The 27,986-nt window shown below is 33.1% G+C and overlaps 1 protein-coding gene across 1 annotated transcript; it reads left to right on the forward strand.

The window, feature by feature from the left end:
* Positions 1-329: 329 nt before the first annotated feature.
* LOC140056275 (forkhead box protein F1-like) lies at positions 330-27,986 on the forward strand. The gene is made up of 2 exons (XM_072101590.1): positions 330-1,810; positions 25,851-27,986. The coding sequence occupies exons 1-2, from the start codon at positions 601-603 to the stop codon at positions 25,997-25,999; spliced, it is 1,359 nt and encodes a 452-aa protein (XP_071957691.1). The 5' UTR covers positions 330-600; the 3' UTR covers positions 26,000-27,986.

A 27,986-nucleotide genomic window follows, 5' to 3' on the forward strand; every position in this document is an offset into this window, starting at 1 on the left:
CATACTATTGTTATGTTTTTTCTACTACTAGTACAACAAGGTAATTGTCTATTTAATGTATGATACGGGATCCGATTGACCTTTTACCCGAAAAAAGGCTAGTTTCTATGTTGACAGTGTGTAACCTCGCTCTTAATGCCTGTATTTGACACGATAATGCTCGTTCTCGTATGTCAGCGCTAAAAACATTGCTCTGTTTTCGACGTGGGGGGCGGGACATTGGATCGCCCATTTCTCACTCTACTTTCGGACTGAGTTGGCGCTCTTCTACAACTCTACCAACAAACTCCTCAACCAAACATTACAATCGTTTACTCGGTCGTGTATACAACCACCCGCTAACTCATCCACTCTGTTCATTGAGTTTTTATGTGTATTTTATTCCGGTTCTTTATGGGACGTCAACTGTGTTTTTGGGGTTCTACGTCAATGTTTCCTTAATGAGTCACCAGTTAAAATATAAACGATACAGATAAAACTACCAAAAAGTATTTATCTTTGAGATATTGGTAGCAACACGTTGCTCATCACAGTATAGCCCGAGGACTATCCAGGTAAACTTCTTTATTTACAATAGTATCGTGATTTTACTTTTTCCAAATGACGATTCAGGAAAGAATGGCCGTTTCGTCAATGCAACAGCAGCCGCCGCCAATACACACACAGCAGCAGACGATAACGGCTCACAACCACCAGGTATTGCACACGACTATGCAGGTAGCACAGATGCAGCAAACCTCGCCACCGTTAATCAAGTCAGAATGCACTGATTTGGACGACAGTTTGTCATCATCTACACAGCAAATTCACTCAAATACCAAAGACGATACAGACTTATCAGCAGAGGTAACAGCCGATTCTCCTACCGATAAACCAAATGCCGGTAAAAAGGTAGGAGCTGGAATCCGTCGCCACGAGAAACCACCTTATTCATACATTGCTTTAATAGTCATGGCAATACAGAGTTCACCAACAAAACGGCTTACTTTAAGTGAAATTTATCAGTTTCTAATGCAGCGTTTTCCGTTTTTCCGTGGTGCGTACCAAGGCTGGAAAAATTCAGTTCGTCACAATCTGTCACTAAATGAATGTTTCATCAAACTACCCAAAGGCTTAGGCCGACCTGGAAAGGGACATTACTGGACAATAGATCCTGCTAGTGAGTTTATGTTTGAGGAGGGGTCGTTTCGCAGACGTCCAAGAGGATTTCGTCGCAAGTGTCAAGCCCTCAGACCCCCGTATGCCATGATGAACGCAATGACGGGAATGCATGGAACCCCAATGCTAGGCGGATCTCCACTTGATATGTTCGGTCAAAACCCCAATTCTGCTGCTTTATCAAACATGGCATGTTCCATGGGAAACACAAACAATAATAATTATGACAATATGGGAATGAACATGATGGGTTTCCCTGTAAACCTAGGTTCCAATTCCCCAAATGGAGGCGGAGGCGGTGTCGCCGGCGGCTACATGTCGACTTGTGCTGTTTCAATGTCAAATCAGGACTATGGTGGGCCTCCTCTACAAGCAAGCAATGCGGCATCACCAACAAACCACCAAGGCATGTATTTTTCACAGGCAAATGGAGTTGTTGATAACCAGGTTATGTCGTATGCAGCGGCCTCGTGTTGGCCGACGGGATTTGGTAGCGGTGGTCGATACATCAAGCAGCAACTAGCAGATTGCAACGGGGGAAACACATCACCTATCCAGGCCATGCAAGCCACAGACCAGAGCCAGTACCTTAGCCCACTTCCACATGTTTCTACGGGGCATAACACTGAACCAACGGACCTGTCACATCATGGTATGTTATATCATTCAATCAATCTATTTCCAAATGCATAATAATTAACTTTAATACAATATGTGCATTATTTCGCTACGAACACTTTCAAAACATTCGTCAATATTACTTTAGTTAGTGAATTATTAAGCACTGCAGCGTATCCATGATATTGAATCATGGAGAGAGGGTTGAAGTATTAAGTATACAATATTGTTAAATTAAGTGCTGTACTAAACCTGTGTATTGATGGTAATATCAGATATGTATGAGAAATCTCCTATTCTATATGGCGTTTGTAACAGTGGTATAGGTATAATGAAATGAGTGTGATGTCCTACACATTTTTATATTTTGTGTATTGGCTCAAAGGCAAATTACAATACAATGATGCGGGTATCTAACTTATCAACTTAGTTTATATAGTCCACTAATAGCGAAATGTGTCTACTCCTATTAAAGGCTAATATTATGAAGGAATGTATATAACCGATGCTGTGTATTATACCTGATTTTTTTAAAGTATGTTGCATATAAATAATGACATAGACTGGCAGAGCATGTATTAATATTATATTATACTACTGAGCTATAGGTTTTATTCTCATAACGTAATGTAAAAAAAAACTATGTAAAGATAGGTTGTTTGGTATCGTACAGGCCTATAACCCTGACTGAGTTCTATTTACGTTAACTTCTTCATGCATTGTTGCCAACAAATTACTCATTTACAAACCCTGTGCAATCACTCTTTATCCGATTACTATCCAGCTCATATTACTAGTTATAATTGTTTCAGTCCAACCATGCATTATGCTTCTGATTATGAACCAACCGGTATTTAATAGTAAAGTAAAACCAAATTGATAGTTATTCATTACCAATTTTTAAAAGAGATAAACGTTAACTTCGGATAACCTTTCTTTGAAGCGACAACCCTTAACACATTGCCCTTTTCAATTTAACCGGACTTTACTACGTAACACACAAATTATTATATTATTACATCCACCTAAGCTTTACCGGAAAATTAAATACGGTAAGGTCCATTTTTTTAAAAAGAGTTTCGTCTAATACAGGAACTGCTGTATTTAACCACAAGAACGAATAGTCTAGTCGGAACACAGCAATTATGTACAGTACACTAAAAGTATATCACCTTGTTAAGTCAACCACACATCAACACAACTCTACGTGATTAAGAACATTTAAATGTCATATTTATTGTTGTTTTCTTGAGCAATATACCGCATGATTAGTGAAAACAAAATTAACGTAAACTGTTTGGGTGTCGCATTGGTAAAAAACAGTAATGGTTATTATTAAATCGCAATATAGAGATGAATATGTAACGAAAAAATATTACGAGGTAATTGATATTTTGAGCATTAAGTTAATAATTAAACACACTAGTATTTGTAAGAGGCATATACATTGCATCACCAGCACTAGATCATTGCAGTCGTCGCGCGCAAAGCGAGCGATTCGTGGGGTCACTGAGTTGTTTTCAAGGGCCCCTATATAAGAGGTTGGTCAGGCCGTTTGTCAGAACCTGAAGGTCATTAAATTGATATTGTAGCTATTTTCAAACCCTTATTTGAATCGTATTTTTAACGAATATTATAATTATTATTATATATATTTTGTATTATTAATTATAGTATTATAACATTTTGAATTCGGGATGGAGCCAAAATACACAATGGTTTTGGTAAAAAAAATTTTTTTTGGTTACCTTATGATATTTTATGTATAATGTTTGTGTGTAAAGCAAAGTAAAGAAACATTATGTTGAGCGCTACATAAGACTATTATTATTATACTTCTGAATTTATGTACAGATTTCGTCGTACTCATTTTGCTTTAAATTCATCCTTGTCGCTCACTCTAAAAAGTATTTGGGTGGTCTACCTTGCAGTTATTTACATAATCCATGGAAGATAAGATGATAGGTTTTATTTATATCATCATCACAAGTTTTAAAAAGAAGGAATTGCTAAATGCCATGTTTGAACGTTTAGTAAAATAAATATTAAAATGGTTCAGACCGGTTTTAATTTCACTTTATTATTTAGTCTTCCTTCGTTTGCTTTGTTTCCATTTTGAACATAATTCTGTGTCGAGGCAAATTGATATTGAAATGTGCATGAACTGTACTATTAAAAATTCTATAACAAATACGTTTTTAACAATGTAACCGTCCTAAACTCAAATATGGTATGTCACGTGCCTACACTTAATTCTGAGCAAATTAATTTTTCCTTTGGAGATTAATAAAATTATTCTGATTCTGATTCAGTGTTTTAATCCGATATTCGATCACTGGACTGATTAGTGACGTAAAATTATAATTTTATATTTTATTTGGGTGTAACCAAAAATAATAATCCTTGCCTGCATTAGATAAGGAAAGAATAACTATTGCATTTGTCATGGAATCTGTGCTAAGTCCTAATATCTATAATTATACTTTAAAAATAAATAATGCAATATATAATTTATTAAAGTTAACTTTCTTTTATTTCGTAATTCGTTCATACAAATAGGCCCTATATCATTGTTTTAATTCGATATTCAATCATTGGATTTATTAGCGACATAAAATTATGATTTTATTTTAAAACAGGTTGAATTGAATACAAAAACATTATTATAACCAAGCAATATTAGGCCTATTCATAAAGAGAAACAAAAATAGACCTAACTGGTTTTCAATTTCATTTAATTGGTTAAATAAATACTTGAGTTGTGTAACCAAAAATAATAATCCTATCCTACCTACATTTTTCAAAATATTTATAAATTTTAAAATTAAATATTAAAAATGTAATATATCATATGCATTTATTAAAGTTAACTTTTAGTAAATGTTGATATCTAAATTCTTTAGGCATATTTCCAACCAAATTCAATTTGTGCAAATAATAATTAGTTTCAAAAAGCTGTTTTTGTTAGGTTTTTGCAATTTACGCTCCATTTTTATTCAAATTATCTCAAAATACAATCAGCTAAACAGTTATAGTAAGTAAATTAATATACAGTAGTAAAAAAACACAGGAGCATCAAATGGTATAAAAAAGTAACAATTGTCTATTTTACAAATTCAATAAATTAAATTAAAGTCAGTGGACTTATTTGAAAAACGAAAGTAAGAACATCTAGGCCTATAAAAAATACTTGTATGTTGTAGAAGGTAGAATGTACGCATTAACATAGAAATGATTATTACAAAAAGTAGTACCATAAAAACAATTCATATAAAGAGAAGACATATACAAATAAAAATATTTATAAACACACCAGAATATTCATAAATATACAATTAAAGATATCATTTTCGTCGTCGTTTTTATAATTATTATTACTCCATTATTATTCTTATATATTTTTTTTTATTTCAATGTATTACTTTGCATTATATCATATGATTCATATTGAAAAACTTGATGCTCTTTGGGACAAATGAATAAAGATAACGATTGGTGCGGGTGTATGGCATAAACATGAAGCAAAATAAACTATTTGTTTATTGTATAAATATTCTACATTGAAATAGCAATGGCAGCAAAATACAAGCAGCTTAAAACGCATCTTAATTTTTTATTTTGTTTTTCTTAATTACAAAGCACGACGGTTATCAAACTATGCATTTTTGTACAGTATTTATACAAGATACAAGATAACTTTAAGTTGTCAAATAGTTCGTCAACGAAAGATTTGAAATTGGTTTTTCTCATGGCAACTTAATATAAAAATTGAATACAATCAGTAAAATATTTAAAACACGAAGTAAAATACACAGTTCTGTATAAATATACAGATTACAGATTTATTATTTTATGTTGACAAATTATAGGTGATCTTCGTTATAAGATAATTTTGGTACAGTCTGAGCACCAACCAGCATCCTGGATGTAAAATATAGCTCACACATAATTGTTAGGCACTTCGGTCCACCCCTATATTTCTAAATCCAAGATCCGCCACTAATTCGTATTGCGTGTTTAGAGAGCGACATTTGAATTGCGTGTAGGCCTATACATCGTTTGTAATTCATTGTGGCTCTCATTACAGTTTCTTGTTTAATATTAGGTGATCCGCGGCTATTTTCCAGGCATTCATTTCTCTCTATATTATGTCATCCGCGGATTACCCATCGACTTTATTTTTATTATGTTATATATACTGATCAATCACGAATTCAATATATAAAACTATAACGTTCGTGACGAACACCTTTTTTAAAGCATGCTGTTTAACCGTAAGAAGTAGTCTATTCACTGTATCAAGGCAATGGTATAGGATTATTAGGCAAAATCCTAAACACGGTGTCATATGTAAAATTTAAAAATTAATAACATTATCAATAAAGATAATATTTAACCTTGTTACATTGTAGGCATATCACTGAAAAAATGTGATACAGTAATGATAATTGGGTGGTAAACCTATATATTTTCTAGTATTATTCAATTATTATTGGTAAGTGTAACAGAATGATTGATTATTTGTTAATAAAACATTTCAATGTAATTATGAGGGAGAACATAAAATAAAGAACAATACAATAACAAATTTAACCTGGGTTTGAACTCCTGACTCGAACGAATGGCCATTAAACGACAAGCCATTTTCACTTGCCGATTATTATAGGTGTGTCCGACCAGTATCATTATAGGAAACTTCTGTAACACATATTGATCACATGTGACGCCTGTATTAAGCATAATAACATAATGCAGGCGCCATGATATACATTGTGACATGAACATGCACCATGTGGGTCCGAGAGGTGCGGGCCAAAATATTTCGTAGAAATTTACTCTTGTTGCATGATTTTAAGAGTATCCATGAAATGTCCAAAGCCGCTTACTCGTTCTTAATTTCTCTGTAGCCGTGGCTCTCGTGTCGTGACTTGTGTGATGACATACTAATAACGGGTACCGCGTCACATCATTATCGAGAATGGGGGTTATGGGGTTTAAGGGTATGTGCCACCTAAAGATACATTCACACTTGTCCGGTTTCACAGAACGGAAGCCGACGCCGTGTTGTTAAAATAATGGAATATCATCACAGTATTGAACAATGTGAATATAGCTCTAAGGCCAATTTACACGAACGGTAAGCCGAAAACCGCGTAGTTTGTCTCAATAAAATCCGTATCTATCCTGGGCTCAGGTTGAAACCGCCCGTCCGCTCCGCGTTGTGTGTAAATGATCATAAGAAATAGCTTAGATTATCGTTACCGCTCGTCTGTGTAAATTGGCCTTATTAAGGCAAACATAGGCCTACTCCGGCTAACATCTTATTCTATCCAATTTAATCGTATCAATAGTTGCCATATTTCTGAACAAAAGTGATTAATACATTAATTTGTTTTAAAAAAAGACGATATTTGAAACAATGGAGCTTCCATATTGCATAACGTATAAAAACACAAATATATTTTTGTAAAAAATAGCGAATCACTTGGCAGTGCAATGACTGGAATCTGTTTTAACAACTTCATTTTTAATACTTTCGGTTTTTCAAGTTGACCACCACACCTTTGTTATTTATGATGGACATTAAAAGAAGATATTTATTATCACGTGATATCTTGAATTCCTTACTCCAATGTTCTGTTAATCTTTCTGTAATTGTCCAATTCAATTGCACAGTTAAGGTTTTGATTTATTCGTTTGCATACCAAGTCGCACTACCTTTCGTACACAACAACTCGTTAAGAATGATAAGACCGCGAAAACTATAGAGTCGGCTAACTCATTTGAAAGAATTACGATTTAGCTTTGACAAGTAAATTCATGTTCTACCCTGGATGGTTACAGGTTTAACACCAATTTACTTTTAGGTTCAACGTGTGTGGCTAGATTTTCGGCACGGAATTGTATTTTTATATAGGCTATACTAGCTACGATAAATTGCAACCGTGTAAAGCTAGATCTATCCCATCTCGCGGCTCCCATTTCGATTCATCTTTTGTTGTCTCTTTAAAATAACAATGCGGAAAGAGAAACCCTAAAAGTCAAATAAATTACATAGAAAATTAATGAAAACCCTCCCTTGAGTTCCTCATTAAACATGTGTTTTTGAGGCAAATAATATCTAATGTGGCACAGACACATATATAATGTTTTATAGATAGACATTGGAGAAAATTTTTTTAATATTTTTATTTTATAATATTTTTCATGAAGATTTCTTTTAATACATTTGTTTCTTTGTTATTATAATAATTATTATTTGTTACATTTTCTTATGAATTTCAGGATGATGATTTAAAATGTTCAGATTTATAAAAACTATTGTATAATTTTTTTTGACATGTTTATACCATCAGTGTATTTCGTAATATAAAAGCTTCCGTCTACATTCTTAACCGAAGCACGAAATCTTGCTATCAAAACCCCAAAAACGTCGCTTTCTGAAAACATCAATTGTACCTGTCATTATTTTCATTTAAACGTGCGCTTTCCTACCGATTTGGTCGTACTTGTGCGTTCAATTAACTTCGTTATCATTAATTGTCTATCTAGATTACCTCAGCTCTGTATTTGAAACAGCATCATTCACCAAACGGTTTACTAAACCAAAGTAGATATTTCACCCGATTATCGCCGTATAGAGACAATAAACAGCACATCCAGTTATTTTTCTCATAACTACAACCTTTCGTTCCCTATACAGTACATTCATATAAGGCTACATGTCAATGCTTTTCGGCAAGCAGCGCTTGTGCTAACTTCCCAATCTCAAATGTTACGGACGACGTGGTTTAAGCTATGTAGAGGGTTAGGTTCAGGTAATAGTTAAGTGTTGGCCTATCCAAAAAAATTGTGTTGTGGATAGGCCTGTTACTGTCACATGAAACGGCCCTGAAGTTTCCGTCTTGTTTCGTCGTACGAGAATTTAGTAAAACGTAAACGGGCCACTTTCGCATTTCAGTGCCACGTGACATGAATGCGTGCGTCTGCATTTATAGGACGTTTTACGTTGCCTAGCGACCAGTAAAGTAACCTATTTTTTACAAAGTATAAATGAGATATGTTTATCGATAGATAATTTTTAATTTCTTTTGAAAATAATTTCGTCCAGACCGAGCAGGTTATACCACTCTTCGTTTAGTTTCGTAAGACTGTCCGAATAATTTGCAACATTAGTAATAAGAATTCATTCAGAAGTTTATATTTATATTATTCCTGTTTATAAACCGTAATTTTGATATTGTCCGATATATTATCTGTTTATGCTTGAAGATGGTGATTATTATTTTGGTTCAAGTGGATAGATTATTAGGCTATTGAGGATGGTACTGTAGGCGGAAGTTTGGGCGTCTTCTCAAATCATTTCTGGGAAAAAAGATTCCGTTTTATGTTTTGTTTCTATAAAAAAAAATTAGACACACATTTCCAATGAATGAGAGGATTAGATGGAAGGTAATCAATATATACAAATATTCGATTTTGATTATTTTCACTGGGATGTTAAGAGTAAACGTATTCAAGTTCATTGTTTTGTTTTGTTGATAAATATTGAGTTACTTGCTCTTTCGTCAAGTCGAATACGCACCTCTCATATTAACACTACCCGTTTCGTTTAAACAAAAATGTTTAATTCTAAATAAATAATTGAACATATTCAATAAACTTAGCTTAGCCGTCTACTCCGTCATATTGGTTGGTAATTCAAACAGTTTATATGTTCCGATTTGTGAGCTAAACAAACTGGTCTGTGAAGGCGGTTAGCTATCTGTGAGGGGATAACATTTTAGCGTATCTATTTACAAATTCACAACCGAATGTTTAAGTTAGATTATAGCTTCAAGCTGAGAATTTATTTACATTCTCTTTCTATTCAAACCCAGTTCATCATAACACAGAATGCTGAGCTTATACAGCCAGACTCTGGTAACTGTCGGCACGAGTAGGAACTTATTTCTGGAGAGGTAGTTTTGTTTAAATAAGGAATTATATTGTGAATAATCTACAAAAAAAGGATTTTTTAAAGATAGGAGGGTTTATTGATGTGCATTTCTTTGAGTAAGCCTTCATCATTTTGTGGATGAATATCAGACGACAACAATATCGTAAAAGGTATGCCTTATTGATTGACCGTGTTGGAATGATCACATTATATACTTTTACTGTTGTACAACCATTTCAACATGATTATCATTGCAAATTCATATTCCTTAAAATATGATGCGTTTTTGGATCCTTAGGGCTATGGTTTACTACGTGCTTTTGATAGATTATTATGTGGAATAACATGTACATTTCATCTTCTGATAGTCCTCCGAGAAAAATCTTCACACCAGCTGCAGTAGGCCGTACGAGACCTTCTCTGATCCCTGTGCCTATCTTGTTGACGCAACATACACGACCGCCAATTGGGCTATTTTATATCGGTGCAGGATCCTTACTATCTAGTCACGTTGTGCACGAAGCTAGGCCTAGTTAATTGAGCTTTATTGCGAATGAATGACAATTTCATAAGCTGGATTAACGCATTTCGCCGGCGGGAAATAAGAAGTCGAGTGCATTTTTTTTTCTTTTTCGGTTTGCTCATCGATCTAATTAGATGATGATACGTACCGTCACTGTCTGATGTTATATTAAGGGTTTCTGCATGCATTGGCCATTAGGTACATGTAACCAGATACGTGGAAAGCACATTGGTATCGTCTTCACCCATTGGCGTATTCATGGGTTCTCAGAGTTCTCGATTACTTAAAATTAGATTAGCAAAAAGTTATAGTTCTTAGAAAAATCGTAAGATTCAATTGATGTTATCTGAACTTTCAGAATAAATACTGTTTAATATGTAATAATTGTAATTAATTAGTATTACACATCCTGTTTTAATTACTTTTTTTCTAACTTTCTGCATAAAACGAATTAATTAATGTTATGAAAGAAGTAATAATTATACAGCTATCTATAGCTGTTAAATGGTGTGATTCGTGCTTTTTAATATTCTGTTGTTTTAAATACCAAACACTAACAATTCCACGAGGCTCTGTCCAAATTTTGTGCCAGAGGGGACGTGAAATAACAACTAGGTCTACTTGACTTCAGTGTATTGAATATTGTTTTAAACTTTCGGTAGCAAATCTGTGTTACGTTGTATTTATCGCAATCGGTGATAGGCCCATTTGAAGTAGAATATCATTTGATAACGTTTTATTTAGAAGAATAAAATACATCAACACCAGAAATTGAAATGTATATTTTGATGGCTTACACTCGTTTGGGTTTTGAGATTTTCTGTCAGAATGCCAATCAAAGTAAAACCAACAGTCGACCATTACCGCAGACCCTTTTGCACAAATCCCGCGAGATAGTAAATGCCCAACCCTAAAGGTATTTACATGCCACTACAAAGAAAGTTAATAAAATGTGTGTCAATTTGCTTCGAGATTGAGGTCTCGGTCTTATAGTATTTGACATGAGAGGTCCAGTGGTTCGGAGTTGAAGAAATAAAATCGGTGGTGGTCATTTAAATGTTAAACTACTTTTGTTACGATACATTGTTCGCGTAAATAGCATACTTAGGCCTATAGTTATTAGTAAGTTGATTCATAACCACCGACTTGGCAATAATATGTGCCCATGGAATTCACCCGGGTAAGTACCGTTACTAAAACTAAACTTAAAGTTTAACAACTTTCCTAAAAATGATGTAAAATTCCCGCTTTAGATATTTTTAATTAGATTACTATGTCTTGATGTATTATTTTATACATTAATTTAGCATAACTTTCTGACTGTTTAAAACTAACTTATATATAAACTCCTTTGTTGCGATACTTGACAAAACTGTATGCCAATTAATGGTCCCTGTTACCGTCGCTTGACATAAAACAGCCCCGCAGTTTCAGGTTTTATACTTCACACCGTACTAGAGTATGCTGTTTTAATGCAGAGGCTTACTAATATGTAATATAAAGTTATATTTTAATGTAATATTATAAATGGTATGTAATATATATTATCACAATTTAATTGCCGTTGTAGAATATCGTGTTCGTATATTCGGAAATCGTTATCGATAACAATGCCGTATCTTATGTCTATTGGTACTTGGTCGATATAATACATTCAGTACCTGGTAAAATGGTATTAAAATCTCATGGAGCCTACGTGCAATTTGTAAAACCTGGACATTCTTTACAAAAATGCTTAGCTTAGTTGTAAAAAATTAACCTGATTGTAAATTAAATTGATCACGCATCTTTTTTATTCTCTTAATTTTTTTGAGTTCTTTTTGAAACAGACCTATCAGTCTTTCAAAATAAAAATAATTAATAGGTCTATCATCAACAACAATTCTGCTTTAATGATTTGTGGAAACTTATGTAATGTTATTAATTTTGTGTAAACGTAAACAAAAAATACATAATTTATAAGAACATTCACAAAACTGATGTTAGTTGCTGTATTATTACCAATAATCGAAATTCAAGATAATTTAGAAAACCTATTTTCCTGGGGAAAGTTCTAGCAAATAAAAAATGTTAATTTCACGTTCATGATTTGAAATTATCTTTTAATTTATCAAAATTAATTATTTGCTTTAAGCACTACTTTACGCTTCAATGGTTATAAAGTTATCTATATAAAAATTCTTTTATTTGACCTTGGGTTTTTGTAAACTGTATACCGTACTCACTTTTGTTTTGTTTAATGCATAGGGCCTACTGTTCATTATATAATATATATTTATGTATATATAACTATTTTATTTCTATACATTGTACATTACAATATTGGTTTAAAAATTAATATAAATATAATATATGAAGATATTTTCACACTTGACCACTCAAATTTAGATTTTTTTTTACACGCGTGATAAAGCATTTTGCTTTATTTTGATATTGACGTCACAATTTCACTTTTATTAAACATATTTGGTATTTTTCTTTCTAATACCCCTCTTTTTAAATCTTAATCTTTTAATCTCACTTTTATTATATTACCCTTTTCATTGTTTTTCCTGAAAGTACTGTGGCACTGCGCTGTTGGTTTTGGAATTGATTGTTGTAAATCGAAACTCATAATTTGTTTTTACCATCTTTTTAGGCCAATTATTTTCTTTGATCTATCAGTAGACCTCATAAACGGCGTGTAACGATGTGACTGACAATATTTTCAGTCATTTACGGTTCTCATGACTACTAGTCGGTTTCCTTTTATCGTTATACCTTTCCTTTCTAACTTAATTTACCTTTGTTCCCCAAAACCGTTATTGGTAGTTAAACTGTATTTGTCAGTTTGGTTGTTTCAACATGGTGTGTAGAGTGCGAACATTGGACGCGGTATTGTTTTTGGGCAGATAACACATACAAAATGTATACTTCTTTTAGAATATAATATGAAGGATTTTTTTTTAAATAAAAGTAAAGGCCCATTTACACTATATGACGATAACGATCGACGATAAATATATAAGGCATGCATTTTTTGTTTACATAAAACAAAAGAAATTAGAAAGGTTTTCGTTATAGAACTATTTATTTATACGATAATCATTTGATAAAAATATTATTTTTAAAATTCCATTCAAATGACGTCATGATCAATAAAAACAATAAAATTGTTGTATTGTCCTGATATCATTGCTCTTACTAATCATGACGTCATTTGATTGAACGTGTGAAAATATTATTTTCATCAAAGGAAGCATGATCGTTATTCTATAGTTCTACAATGAAAAGTTTTATATTTCTTTTGTTTTATGTATGAAAAATGCATATTTGTCTATTTATCGTCGATCATCGTCCTAGCGTAAATGGGCCTTAACGAAATATGACGATTTAACAAGCAGCAACGCCAATGCTTGTTCAACAAGAATTGTAACAACGGCAATAACAAAGTTAACAGAGTTATTGTCATAAGTTGCCTTTTATATACAATCAAAACTAAAATAAAATAGCACTGCATACACTAAAAACAGCCTCATAATCTTTTCTCCTTTTTTAGGAGCGTTTTTTCCATTTTTCATCCCATTTGATAATATTAATAGCGTCGATTAGTATTTATCGTGCGTCCACCATACTAAAATTGGCAGATACCTCTTGTATGTAGTGTTGGGCCAACATCAGTTTGTCCATACATTGGTAAATAAATAAAGCGCTATGTAAATATGACATTCATTAGATATAGATATCAGTATCAGAATCGACTAGCATTCAGTGATTTTGTTTTTGATCGTATTTTACAATGATCCGCCCATAATAGACCTACTTTAAGCTTCGTTCACATTGATACCAACTTCTTGGTCGGTGGCCGGATAAAAGTCACGAAATGGGTGTATTTAAGGATAGGAACCATTAACACTAACTTATTCCGGTGCAAAACTTATTAATGTGGCCGAAAAACCTACGGCCACTGAACCGATTCCGGGCTGCTCAGTGTGTTTACAATTAGTAGAAATCGTGTATTTCTGGTAGAGACTTAAAAGTCTGAATAACAGGCCAAAAACTATAAAATTTAAGGCAATTACAAATTTAAGGGGCAATCGATTGTGTGATTGTAGTAGCATTTGTGTATACTGAATGCCTGATGTCGTCATTATTACTTCCGAATTGTAAATATTTTGGTTTAAACAGCCGGGTTCTTCCAAAAGTGATATTGATATTTACTTGGGATTTCTCTTAATAGTTGTCATTTCATAATGTTCTCACAATTAAAACAGAAATAGCACTTAAGTGTTTTGGTGGATAAACTGAAACTGTTCGACTGGATTCCGATTTGAATTTCTGAATATATAGTAAGGCTGACAATTTAACCAATCCTTGTTCACTTTATACACTGAATATAGACGGACATTGGCGCCTATCAATTTTTGTTGATCCATGTTCACACAGAACATGCTGAAAAAAAAACATGTATAGTACCGTACTAGCTAAGTTTTTGTTTTGGATACATTTTCATCTGAGACGACACAATAACCATCTGATTCTCGGTAACTGTATCGAGATGTCTCCAGTATCATGGAATATTTAGTAATACAATATCACATGTGTTTCACATGCAGTATTATCCAAAAATAAGTTAACCCTTAACCACATCTTACATAATATCCTAGATAAAGCACCTAATATTGTGAAACCTTTATTATAGACGTTTTAGATAAAATTACCCCGGTCATTTCTGGATCAACACGTATAGAAACATATACCCATAAATGCAGCTAGTAATCAGCGCAAAGTTGTGTCTTGACTTTGCCAGGTACCCATTTGTACACCTGGGTGGAGAGAGGTAAACGTTTTGAGTGTTGCACAGGCACCACATGTGATACACACACCACATAGGATACAATGAGATGTTGTACAGTAATTACCAAACATTCCTATGATACTTGCCAAATATTGTAATATGTGGGGTACACACTGCGAATCGGGTACAATAACGAAATGCATGATTTTGTTATTGTATCACACGATATATATCCAACCAAACAAATGAGTTTGTACTCTACGGATTATATTACTTTATAGCTGGTTATACAGTAATCATATCGAACCTCAATCTGCAGAAATCCATTGGTTATTAAATATGTGAATGACATAGAAAAGTGAGACGGGATCACAATATCTTCCTACGGAAGCTTTTACAATGCAATACTGTGTTAGGTGGTATTAGCCTTGTTTAAGTTCATATACCTTTTAACTGTTAATACCTGTAACTATGAAAATCCCTTTCTCCGATCAGTGCGTTTGCCAAAAATAGATAGACGACAGGTGTGGTACAATAGATAGAGTTTTGTTTCAAAGAATATTTTGATGAATATGAATAATATTAAGTTTTAAAATGGAATGTTAGTAAAGGGTGAATGACTTATATATCTAGGTTTGTTGGTCTATATAACAGTTTATTCTACTGTGCATTTATTTGCACATTATGTTGTTGATAAGACTTTATAGGCAAATTGAAGGGGTCCTTCGACCCCTCCCAACTTCAGAAAAACAAATGTTTATTTTTACGCACTCCTCAGGGGTAAATGTTTGACTGGCCGGCTCTGAAGAAAGAAATGTGCCTTAGCTTTATCAGCAGTTGTGTAATTCATTTAATTAATGGCAAAGAAATTTGATATAAGTCGTTTTTTTTTATGTTGAAGTGAGGGGGAACATGGGTATAGTTGGTACAGTACCATACTACAGTCTCTACCACCACTTTGTGAAAAGCTTTTATAGAACAACGAAGGCAGAATACATTGTGCAATGTCAATTGAATATAAGATAAACATAAACCAGACAATACGACTAACAGCATTTGAAGTAAGACCTAGGGTTAGAGCCTATAGGGAGTTCATATCGCGAAATCAGAGCAGTCCTATGGGTTTACTTAGCATAAAAAATCACGCTTATTTCATTACCGTGATATATGAGATGAACATCGTTACTGGTATCACATTAACACTGTCGTAATCGTTCATATTTTGAAACATTACTGTGTAATTATATATCACCCATTAGCATCATTGGATGATATATGCACGATCTGCCTAAAACAATATACGAAAATTAAATTAAATCGAACATATTAGGCCTACAGGTGTTGAAGTAGTAAATAATTAACATGTTAGAGGTTTTAAAGTGCCAGTAATTACCTATGATCTCTCGTTATATAACGGTGACATTACATAATTCTAGCTGAATATATTATTTTAATATCGGCAGTAGAACCTTTCTTGGTACACCCGTACGCAGAGTTCTCATGAAACGGGAGTTCTCACTTCCAGCCCTAAGAGAGGACACCCCTTTTAAGTTGACGGGGGATACTTGGAAGTGGGTCAAATTTTGGTCAATTCAACCCCATTACGGGAACACTATCTTTCCGGAACACAAAAAAAGATCAAAATAATTAGAATCTATTTAGATGGTTATTTTTTTATAATACTAATTGATATAAAATTCTATCTTCGTTCACTGTCAAAATTGACGCATTGACTCCTTGAATATGAGGCATTCAATCTGTAATAGCAAGGGAACTTCAACCTTTACATGATGATATCACCACGTTTCCATTGTTTGTGTAGGCCTACTTTTTCAAAAGCTTTAGCACAGGCAGCACAAAAATTGGAGAAGTATTTTGGTCAAATAAGGGCCGTTCTGGGCTCGAAACATAACTGTTCGTGGGTCACAAGCAGGAGGCAAATATGTTATATACCCACACCCAATATGTTTCAAATTTCAATAAAACCAATCAGTGAAGGATCCAGAATGTCTTATTCTTAACAAAAATGTTAAAACAATAAACACAGTTTAAATTTTTATTTGTTCATTTTGAAATATTTCATTGATTTTTCCCCTCCCGTGAAAATCCCGCCTTTTGCGTGGACGATTTTGGTTGGTTAGTGTCCCTTAAAATGAAAATGTGCTGCGGTCCCAAAGTTGTCCTCTTAATAGGGGTTCTCTTATTTCTATATGGGAATAATAAAAATTGAATATTATGACAGTCAGACTTTTTGCTTCAAGGTTTTGACGCTTTGTTCTTTTGAAGCGCGACAGGCGTCTCGCGTTTTGCCTGGCGATATCTTCAACTCCTTGGTTCATCATAAAAATCCAGGCCGTTTAATTAAGCTCCGAAAGATAACACCGCGCAAATGACTGATTCATTATAGCCAACTTTCTCTCCATTTGGTACGTTTCTAGTGTCAAACACTTTCTATTCCCTTACGTTGCAATCAAATATCTATTTCAAATGATTTTACAATATTAAATTCGTGAGTTTCTTAAGTAATAAATCACAAATTTATTGTGTTTTAACGGCGTGGGTTTTTTCACAGTATATGCTTTTCTGGCTAAAAGGTTTGGTCTAGGTAAAATAAGTAGATTGTAATAACTTAGGGTAACGATTGATCTTTAGGAAAAATGATAATTCCTGATCAACGTTTATACTTATTATTCTTTAAACATAAATGGATTTAATCAGTTTTTAATTACGTTTTATTGCTGTCTTAACTTATTTCAGGCAGGCTTACAAATTATAGAAACTTTTCTTTGTTTATTAATGTTTTTATGCTAAATATAGGCTAATTAACCAAGTGTAAAATAAATATTTTACAACTCCCTGTTATAACCTTCATTATACTAGAGGCGGGTATCTTCAAGAAGGCCCACAATCAAATGAAATCAAATCACAAACAAAAATTAGTATTATCATTTTCAAACTAAAAAAGAAAGGTTGGATGTTTTTGTTGTATTAGTAACAGATGTTCTCACTTGATATAATTTAGTTGAAAAAAAAGTGATACAAGCACAAATTGAGTGAGTGAGTGAGTGAGTGGCCGAGCGGTTAAGACAGTGGAACCGTAATTACGTAGCCATAACATCGGCAGGGGTTCGAGGCTCACTCACTCCATGGTTCTGGTGGTAGAACGAGTCTTCTCGGATAAGGACTATAAACCGTAGGTCCAGTGTACACATCTAGCTCGTGTGCACTTTAAAGAACCTAGTACATCTTTCGAGACGAGTAGGGGGTTACCCCGGTGTATTAGTACATCACAGCCACTGAACACCAACTGGGCCCTCTGGGAGACCAGTCTTTGACTGAAGAGGTTACCCAGTATAAATATAAATTTCAATTCAATTCAATTCAATTCAATTCAAATTAATTGTGGCTGTGGAGGCGTTCGCGCACCTAATGTACTCCTTGATTTTCGTAAATGTAGGCCTATGGGAAATAATTATGTATTAATTATCCATACATAGAATTTAAAGATAAAGTTGTCCATAGTCGCATCACTCCCTTGCAATATGCAATTTATGGAAATTGTGTACAGTATATACGTTACACCGTGCTATACATAATATCATTTTGAAATTATAGAATGAAATTCAGACCAAGGCTTTCTAAAATCAAACACGTGACCCTTCCCCTCACTCAACTTTATAGACACTAAAATATATATCGATAGACCAAAAAAGCATTTTTTAAATATTTTTGGTGTATTAATATGTATTTTGTATTCATCTTATACGTTTTAATATATTTTCTAGGAAAAATTACATTTTGAATTAATGACACTTTCATGGGAACATTCCCACGGGATCAGGTTACAAAATTAAAGAATAAGTATTTCATCATTCAAGGGAATTATAGGAAGTGTCGTACTAATTAATAGACAGCGTGATATGAACTTATGATGATAGGCATAACACGTAAGCAAGACTACCTTTATACATAGTGCTTGTTCGACTTTCTTTCTGGTCACGTGAGGTTTTTTTCCCTCTTGGAAGATATTGTTTGGTGTGCGCATGTCAGAATTATTGCGTCCGATTTCGGTTTTCGTTCCTTATTTTTATTGTGTCACTGTCAAATTTAAAAATGTCATATTAAAGACACCGCTCTAATTGTGCAAGTGCGCTATGTCGCAAAACGTTAACGTTCGTTATGAAATTAACCAATCGTAGAATATAACGAAACGGGGAAATTATTGAAATTATAAGGAGAAACAGAAAACCGATCAATGATCAACAAAACTATGATTGTAGTTGTTAGAAATATCTGTAACTCAGTAAAGATATTATTCTGTCTTCTGTGTGCTAGTTTCTATTGCTCTCAGTTTCTTTATATCTTACTGTATTTCTTGTTACAACAGTGATGATTTGTCTTGCTCTGATGATGTCATTTTGTTGGCTACTCGGCACATTGTGCACACTTTTAAAACAATTTCAGACCAGGCACAATACCATCTCAGCCTCACGATTGCTAGCCTAAGCGTTCATCCATCTAGATCACCAATTTCTGCGGGTTGCTCTGTTAGGAAATAGGCCTACATTGTGTAGCCCTGGATAGAGGCCTACATTGTGTAGCCCTGGATATAGGCCTACATGGTGTAGCCCTGGATATATGCCTACTGAGTATATAAGAATTACGTCAAAACATGACGAAAAGTGGAATAAATTAACAAAATGGTGCTTTGTTACGGTATCATACGGCAAACATGTACGAACAACTTTTTGACCTTTACAATGTTGATAGCCCACATATTATTGCTGTATATATATATATATACAGTACATGCATACGCTGCTGATATAAATGATGATTCAATTATAATTTAGTGGCAATAATGATATGCGCGCGGCGGCTAAAAAATACGTAGGCTTTGCGCACTCGTAAACTCAGTGTGTACATCTTGATGCTACTGATGCACTTGTGACTACAGTAGGCCTAGTCATTATCGTATGTGTGAATTAGATAAAGTCAATCAATTTATTTTGGTTTTTACTTTAAAAATTGTGCTCGATCAGTTTACGTTCCATCTCTCAACCACGAAACCAGATTTTAAAAGACCCCACCCTTCTTTACAGCCTGTATGGGGGTACCATCTCTGATAGGATTTATACACAGTTACTGAAAGAATAGCAGAGGATACTACATGGAACCTTGGCGAATTATCTTGACTGATCTAATGCAAAATCAGAGATAAAATCCTTCCTGTAGCTATTTATATAAACAAATAAAGTGAATTGATAAGCTGCAACATCGTAAACGCTTATCTATGTAGTTATACCGTTACCGTTTTAATATCCACTCTCTCAAATCACTTGTTTCATTTTAGTTAGATTGAAATGCTTTGTCTACTCTTTTCATCTTTAATGGTGTAGATGTATTTCGTTTTTTTATCTAGATTTTTTTTGTCTTTTATCTAGATATGCTATTTTCTTTTTACAGTAAAATTCATCGACATAAAAAAATTTATTTAATTGACGTTATCTTAAACAAAACAATCCGTCATTAATAAAAACTCATATTTTCCTGTATAATATAGTCAGAATTAGATAGACTCTAATAAAAATGTAATTAAAACTCATCATATTCATACTAAAAACTCATAAATATATAATACGGTTTCTTGAATAATTATGGTGTCATAAATTTAATAATTTAAATTTAGAAATAATATGAATATATACACAGATTAGAAATTCCTGCGTTAAAGGGTGACTCCGGGTGTTGTATAGTATTGTTATAAAATACGAACCCTTGCATTGATAGCTAATTCCACTGTTTTTTCCTGACAGCGGTTAAGTAAACAAGCATCGTAAAAACCTCAATGTTTGTGGTTCTCTTATATACAGTAATTCAAACTTGAAATACATTGAAGAAATATGAATAATTTCACGGAAAAAAATATCTTGGGGGAACAATAATATTGGGAGTGGTATGTTTCTTTATAATGGCTACTAAACATTATCACATAGGAGTAAGTCATCAGCCCAAGCTAAGCGGTCTAGAGACACCAGATATACGGAGCCGTTGGTACAACAAATTTTGGACAAATTAGGAAAAATTCTACATGGTATACTTTTACTGTACCACAGACATCTAATGTTTTCGAAACAGTTGAATGGAGGTCATTGACCTCTAACTACCTGATAAACATCGGAATGTGGTCAATAATTAACGGATTCCAATATACCTGAGCTGTATGGCCATACTTCCAGGCACACGATTACGTAATGAATAAAGACAGATGGTTTGAGACGAAACCCCAAACCCATAACACGCCTTGTTAGTAACGAGTAATTTATACCTTAAGGTGGTCAATGATTCGGTGGTCGATGGAAACAATGCTAGGTTTCGCAGCGCAATGACTTTCAAGCAACGTTATCACAGCGCGCACTCTGTGTGGCGACGCTTTATTGAGAACCAAGCAGTTTGGTTCAAAATAACACCCATTTTGTCCCAATGGTAACGATTTTGTTGGAGTTGAAACCAAAAATGCAAGTACACCGTGTTTAGTTGTTAGTCATGTGTAGTTGACTTGTAGTCCAACAAAAATACGTCAAAATACGAAGAAAGAAAAATTAATTTAACAAATTAAAAAAAGACAAAATGTTATAAAGTAATTTACAATATAGTTTCATAAGAGCATGCCAATTTTTAATCAAACTACGATCAATATTAAAAATGATTTATAATATCCCCATTAATCATTGGAACAATGGAGTTACAAATATAAATTACAATTGATAAATTAATATAATAATGATATTTACTGGAATTGAGCAGAAAATAGAAACATTTAAAACAGATTCAACTATTCTCTATTTTTTTCTTCAAGTTTTTGTTTTTTTCAGCTAACATTGTATTAAGTTAAATATACTTTTTTCACGAGCGCCAACAGAAATAGAAAAAAACACTAAAATGATATAACCAAAATTAGAACAGAATTAGAAGAAATGCATATTATTGAGCATGAAAAACAGGAAATATTGTTATTGTTGAATATTTGTTATATCATGTCTCTTTGTGTTTAAATCTATTGGACACATATGTACGAGAACTGATGAACTTTTGTTTTTTTCGTTCATGAATGTTGAGAATAGGTCTTGTCATGTTATCTAAAAAATATCTTTAAAGGACCCTGGTCAAATTATTAACACACCTGAATTATTTGAACAGATTTAGGAACGAAACACTTGAAAGAACAATAGAGCCCGGATTGATTCCGTCCCGTGGCTGCGTCGTTGCATTTTCGATAAACTACGCGTATATTTTGGAAAACTCTATTCGTTCGTTCATTTCGTTGGTGAAGTTAAAATACATGTAATCAGTTCGTTCATACAATATTGGTATGACATTTTGTTGAAACAGACCGATAACTTTGGCTTTGCTATCTATAAGGAGAAATCTGAAGAAGATAATGTTAAGATGCTACGGGAACTTCCCTGATTGTTTTAACCTAGATTCTAGAAGCACGCAGGGGAAACAATTGACACACCGTTTGATGTTATAGAAACATACTAACAAAAAAAAAGAACGCCTTTGTTAGGTGAAAGCAAACAAACACTTTTATTATGTATTCCAGACAAAGTACCGAAAACGTTAATGATTTTAAGTTTGGTAAATGTAATTCATTGTTGTAGCATGGTCCTAAATTAGAGGTCCAATTTATTTATTCCATAGTTGTAGGTAATTCCTTCCTTCGTTCGTTTGTACGTGGTTTAGTTCCTTGAATGTTGTTTGTATTAGTATAGGCCTATGAGGGCGGTAACTTGTAAATATCTCTCGTATTCAGGCACATTATCGATTAAAAGTGAAAATGGTTTTAACAAATTAATTAATAAGCTGTTAAATTGTTTTGAATATCAATATAGAATTTTACAGGTTTAATTATAACTCACCAAAATTTTACTTTTGGATGTGCAATGTTATTGTTAACAGCAAAATATCACTGAAAATCCAATTAAAACATTAAAGATGTAAACATTTTTCCCCGTAATATTTTTCAGAATTTTGTTGTGCCTGAGTGCCGTTCAATTGTTCATTCATTCATTCATTTATTATTCAAAATCTATATTCTATTGTACGAAAATGTTGTAGGCTTAAACATGAGAGGCCCCCAACTGATAACAAAATGATTAAATGGGTTTTTTTTAAATTACAAGAAAAATCGATCGATCGATGCCACAAAAGAGAAAACAAAAAAATAGATCTATAAATTGTGGAATGTAAGCGATATACTACTGCCTGTACTAGACTTTAGATACTGGAAATTTGTATGTAGGCCTAATATTGCTAACTCTGTTTATACACTGTAAAATGTTCAGTTGTTTGCTCTTGTTTGATGTTGTTCAAGAGACAAATTAAGATAGGGCATGACATCACCACACTTGATTAATACCAGTATGACATGAATGTGTGATAAGGGTTCCTTTGGTTCAAGTTATGAAACCATTTTACTTGAGGTCTTTGACTTAGGCTGGCAAACCATGCCGGGTCAGGAGGTATGCACCTATCTATTGATGAAGAATGATTTTGCGTGGCTGATTGATTCTCTTTAGATGATAATTCTAATGACATATCTATTCTGTCAGTGAATAATGCTTTTGCTGTTTAGCTGGTACTTGCTAACCCTGTTTGTATCGGACGGTGAAATGGTTGTGTGTATTGCCTAACCGGCCCACCAGCTAGGCCTGTCTTTATCTATCAGTGAAAAATGGCCCAGTTGCTTTTGTTCTCTCCGATTGTGTCCTTGCTGTTTTAGACATATCGTACCTCTCTTTTTCTATCGGTGTAGGTTTTTTGCGAGTTAAGCTGTTTCTGGTTAGATTTAAAAAATACACCTGCGCCATCATCAGTGCGCACGGCTTGCTTCGTTCATGATAACTTCACACCTGTGGTGTATCATCGTCAGATGTTCTTCTGGTCTCTTATTATTTGAATGTTTTATCTTGTAATCACATTAAAAGAAGAAGCGAATTTCGTATACCGTAAAAATTAAAACCTGTCAACATTCACTGACAGCATTCACATGTTATCCGTGAGCGATAACGTCACGTGATCCGTATCTAGGAATTTCTTCTACTGGACAATTATTTTTTATATTTTACTTTGACATAACAGTAATTGTTTCCATTATTTATATAATACATAGGCCAATTATAGTTATATTTCGGTGTTTTCAAAATAATATCTGATGAACATCTTACTGTACTTAAATCAAATATATAATTTAATTCAGTGTTCTGTAATATTGACAATTTTAATAGCACCCTTGTTTCTTTTTATTAATAATCAAAACTAGTATATTTGTTTTAATATTTACTTTAGTGTTTTAATATCGTGATTAATGTATCGATACATTAATCACGTTCTACCCATTTAAAGTGAACCTTTTATGCATTGTGACTACTTAGTTTTGTTCTTGTGATAAAATTGATATCTTTAAATAGTTACAGTAATCTAGTACTGCGACGTACGTCTCAATATAAATTCCATCAACTAGATAGACATAAATAGAATTGATAACAGATTTGTTATTTTAATTTGAAGCTTGCAAAAAGTTAAATGTCAACACAGTATTGTTGTACAGTGGCGCGGGAACAATTTTGTGGGGGAGGGGAAGTGGTATGAGAAATATGATTATGACCCGGCTAATGTTTAATACGACTTCAATTGCCACCTGTAAGTCAATAAAATAATAATAATGATAGATTTATTGTTGAGCAAAAAACTATTCAACATTTTCTGTAGGCCTAACAATTCAACAATTAAGATTAAGAAACAAAATATATTTTCTGAATAAATCATTTTCTGCGCGCCATACATTTTCGTCTGTTCTTTATGCTCTTGGAATCGTTTCAATATTTCGGTATAGGCGTGTTTATATTTTACAATATATCAGTATATTTAGGCCTACATGAAAATATTGTGTTTCTTAACATTCAATTTCTTTATTATAATCAGGGAAGAGTCAAAATATTCTTTACTCTTTCTGAAGGGGTTATTTTATGAATTGTTGGCGTGGTCTAAATTAATTGTCTATTGACCGATAGTTAAACACGAAAGCTTCTGTTTGTTTTTTATACCACAAAGCCTACAGCTTTAAGCTTGCCAAACTGCATTCAAGTAGAATACGAGATGAAATTGCTAGGCCTATTTCCACACAAATTGTAACACTCGCATCGTCTCTACACTTGACTTCATGGGTGGTAAAGAAATCAACCATGATTGATTGATCAAGGAGGTCACCACCCTAAACAATAATTCTTTAGCACTTATATCCAACAGTTTCATTTTTAGTTGTGAAATTATTAAAACGATAAATTCATTATTTATAAAAATGCTGTAAAAGTAAGGAGGAAAATGTAAAAACGATAAAGAGGAAACAAACAACTTAATTGTGCAGTATAGTAAAAATTCATAGTATACTATTGAACATAATACTGTTTTTATATTGTGTTGCGTGCAGAATTAATAATAGTAATAATACATATTTCTATACCCGATTAAAAACACCAACTAACCCAATGGAAATAATATACAGTATATTACAATGAACATTTCATTTTAAATTATTTACATACATCCGGTATTTAGTGTACGGTATTAGTTTAGGTTCTAGACTGAATTTCAACTTAGAATTAATAAAAGATAAATATTTTGGCGCACATGGCGTTTTATATGTATAATACTTAAAAGATTAACCGTGTTCACACGACCAGTTATAATCATTCTACTGTATCTAGTTCTGTTGTCATTATTTATTTGTAAAAACAAGTTTCTTCAAGGGTGATTCTTTTTTCTTTAAACAGGAATGCGCAACATGCAGAATACTCAGGAACTAACAGAAAGTCCAACAATGTGTGAACGCAAGTTTATGTTATCTCACCACCCTAATACAACGTCGATACACCACACAGGCAATGTCGGTTCATACTACGCACAGTGTGAACGGACCTAATGGAAAAAGACAGTTACAAATATAATCAAACACTTTTGTGTCATGATGCTATACACATAGTATATGAATGCGCCAAATGGAAAGAGTGAATGCTGAAAAAAAACCTTAGCGACGATACCGGTTAAGGCACCATGCTCGTGTGAATGGGCCTTAAAGATTTAACGAAATCTACGTTAGTGGTGACTGGTCGTCATAATTGGTAGGGAGAAATCACATTCAGATAATGTTATGCTCAATGTGAACAGACTCGACCGTAATTGAAACGCAAAAAGTAGAAAAAAGAAAACAGTAGGCCTAAAGAAGAAACATACAGTACAGTAGTTGCTAACGATGAACCTGGCACAGTGTTTCGCTATGGGGACTGCTTTCACCAATTATCAGGCCTAGGAATTATGAAAATGTGTTTTTTAAAGGCAAAACATTACCATGTAACTAATACGTAGTTTCACAGTATTACATGTTAAGAAATGCCCAATGTTATATATTTCTTTCAATGTTGAACCCAAAACATTCCGTGTATGTAGGCGGTGATTGTGACCCTCTTTCATATTTTTAAAAGAAGGTGTTAGTTATAGATTAAAGTCAGTATTAAAATGATGATTAAAGTGTGCATTATAATAATGCTTTACATTGGTATATAAACTATTATGTTATTTTGTTAAATCTATATTATAAAAAAGAAGAAATGTCGATGTTATATGTAATTACACATTTGCATAACTTAAAATTAAACAGATTAAAATATTTCTTAAGAGGCTATCGGTTCTCAGAATGTTTCAATATTATCATGATTATTATAAAACCAAAGACATCATATTACTGTATAGTGAATTTTATACTGATACGACGGATTCTATGGAATGACAACAATATAGTGTGTTTTTTTTTTAATTAGGTAGAAGTATTTTGAGACAACACTTAATGGTGTTCGGGAGAAACAGTTTTTGAACGGTATCAATACATTGTGTTTTACAAAACAAAGTGACGTAATAGAATGTTCCGCAATTAAAAAACTACAACAAGTAGTTTAAATATATTATTCATCGAGTATTGTAACTACAAATACAAACTGTTAAAGTAACTATTTTATATAAACTGTTAAAATTAAAGGTGTTTTTTTTTTACCAAACCTCAAATAGGTGATTTCTATCAAGGTTTTTATTACTATATTTAAAAACGTATTCTATTATCCGATTGTAATTTAGTGATTGGTACAGCTGAGAACCAAATGTTTTGAATGTGCAGTTTAAAACTTCATATTATTATTCACGTATTTAGTCATAATGATTTTTTAAACGTCTCTAACGTCAGAATCGACGTTGACGCGTCAACAAAGTGGTGCCATTGTATATAATATATCAGCTGGTTATCGTTTATTGCGTTATCACTTATATAAGGCAAGATATAAATATTAATTCAGTTATTTTCCCCGGGTAATTTGATTCTATTAATGAACGATCCCATGGCATTGCCATTTTCTTCACCCGTTCAAAGGGTGTGTATTATATCTCCCTGTTATTATCACTGACGATTCGAACTGAATTAGAATAAAACAATCGTGGGGTTGATGAGTTTTATGTCTGTGTATGCTTCATTAAGCTCCGTCTACACTTATTAAATGTTATGTGATATGCTCATATATGGACATGATGATGTCATATCACCACCACATTTGGGCATACTACTGTACTACCATATTTGGGTACATCACACTTTTTTGGTTAAACTGTGATAGTGTAGACGGAGCTTTATATTGTTTTTTTAGATTTATGTAAAATATCATATGTATACCATGTGTAAACGCGTTGATGATGATGACGTGGATTGATGTTAGATGTATGTATTTCTTTTTATGACGCATCATATCAACGGAAATTATTGAACATTATAAGAGCTTTCTTAGTTAAAATTATTTAGATTCAATTACAACTAAGCAATATATGCCGTATCAAAGTAGTAAAACTAGATTTCTTTTTCTGTGTATAGT

Source organism: Antedon mediterranea, chromosome 8 (assembly GCF_964355755.1).
Source record: "Antedon mediterranea chromosome 8, ecAntMedi1.1, whole genome shotgun sequence".
In the NCBI taxonomy this organism is placed as follows: domain Eukaryota; kingdom Metazoa; phylum Echinodermata; class Crinoidea; order Comatulida; family Antedonidae; genus Antedon; species Antedon mediterranea.

Excerpts from the sequence above, each read along its gene's own strand:
- LOC140056275 (XM_072101590.1), top strand. The coding sequence starts at position 601 with ATGACGATTCAGGAAAGAATGGCCGTTTCGTCAATGCAACAGCAGCCG. Across the intron at positions 1,811-25,850 it reads AACGGACCTGTCACATCATG|GAATGCGCAACATGCAGAAT; the intron begins GTATGTTATATC and ends TTCTTTAAACAG.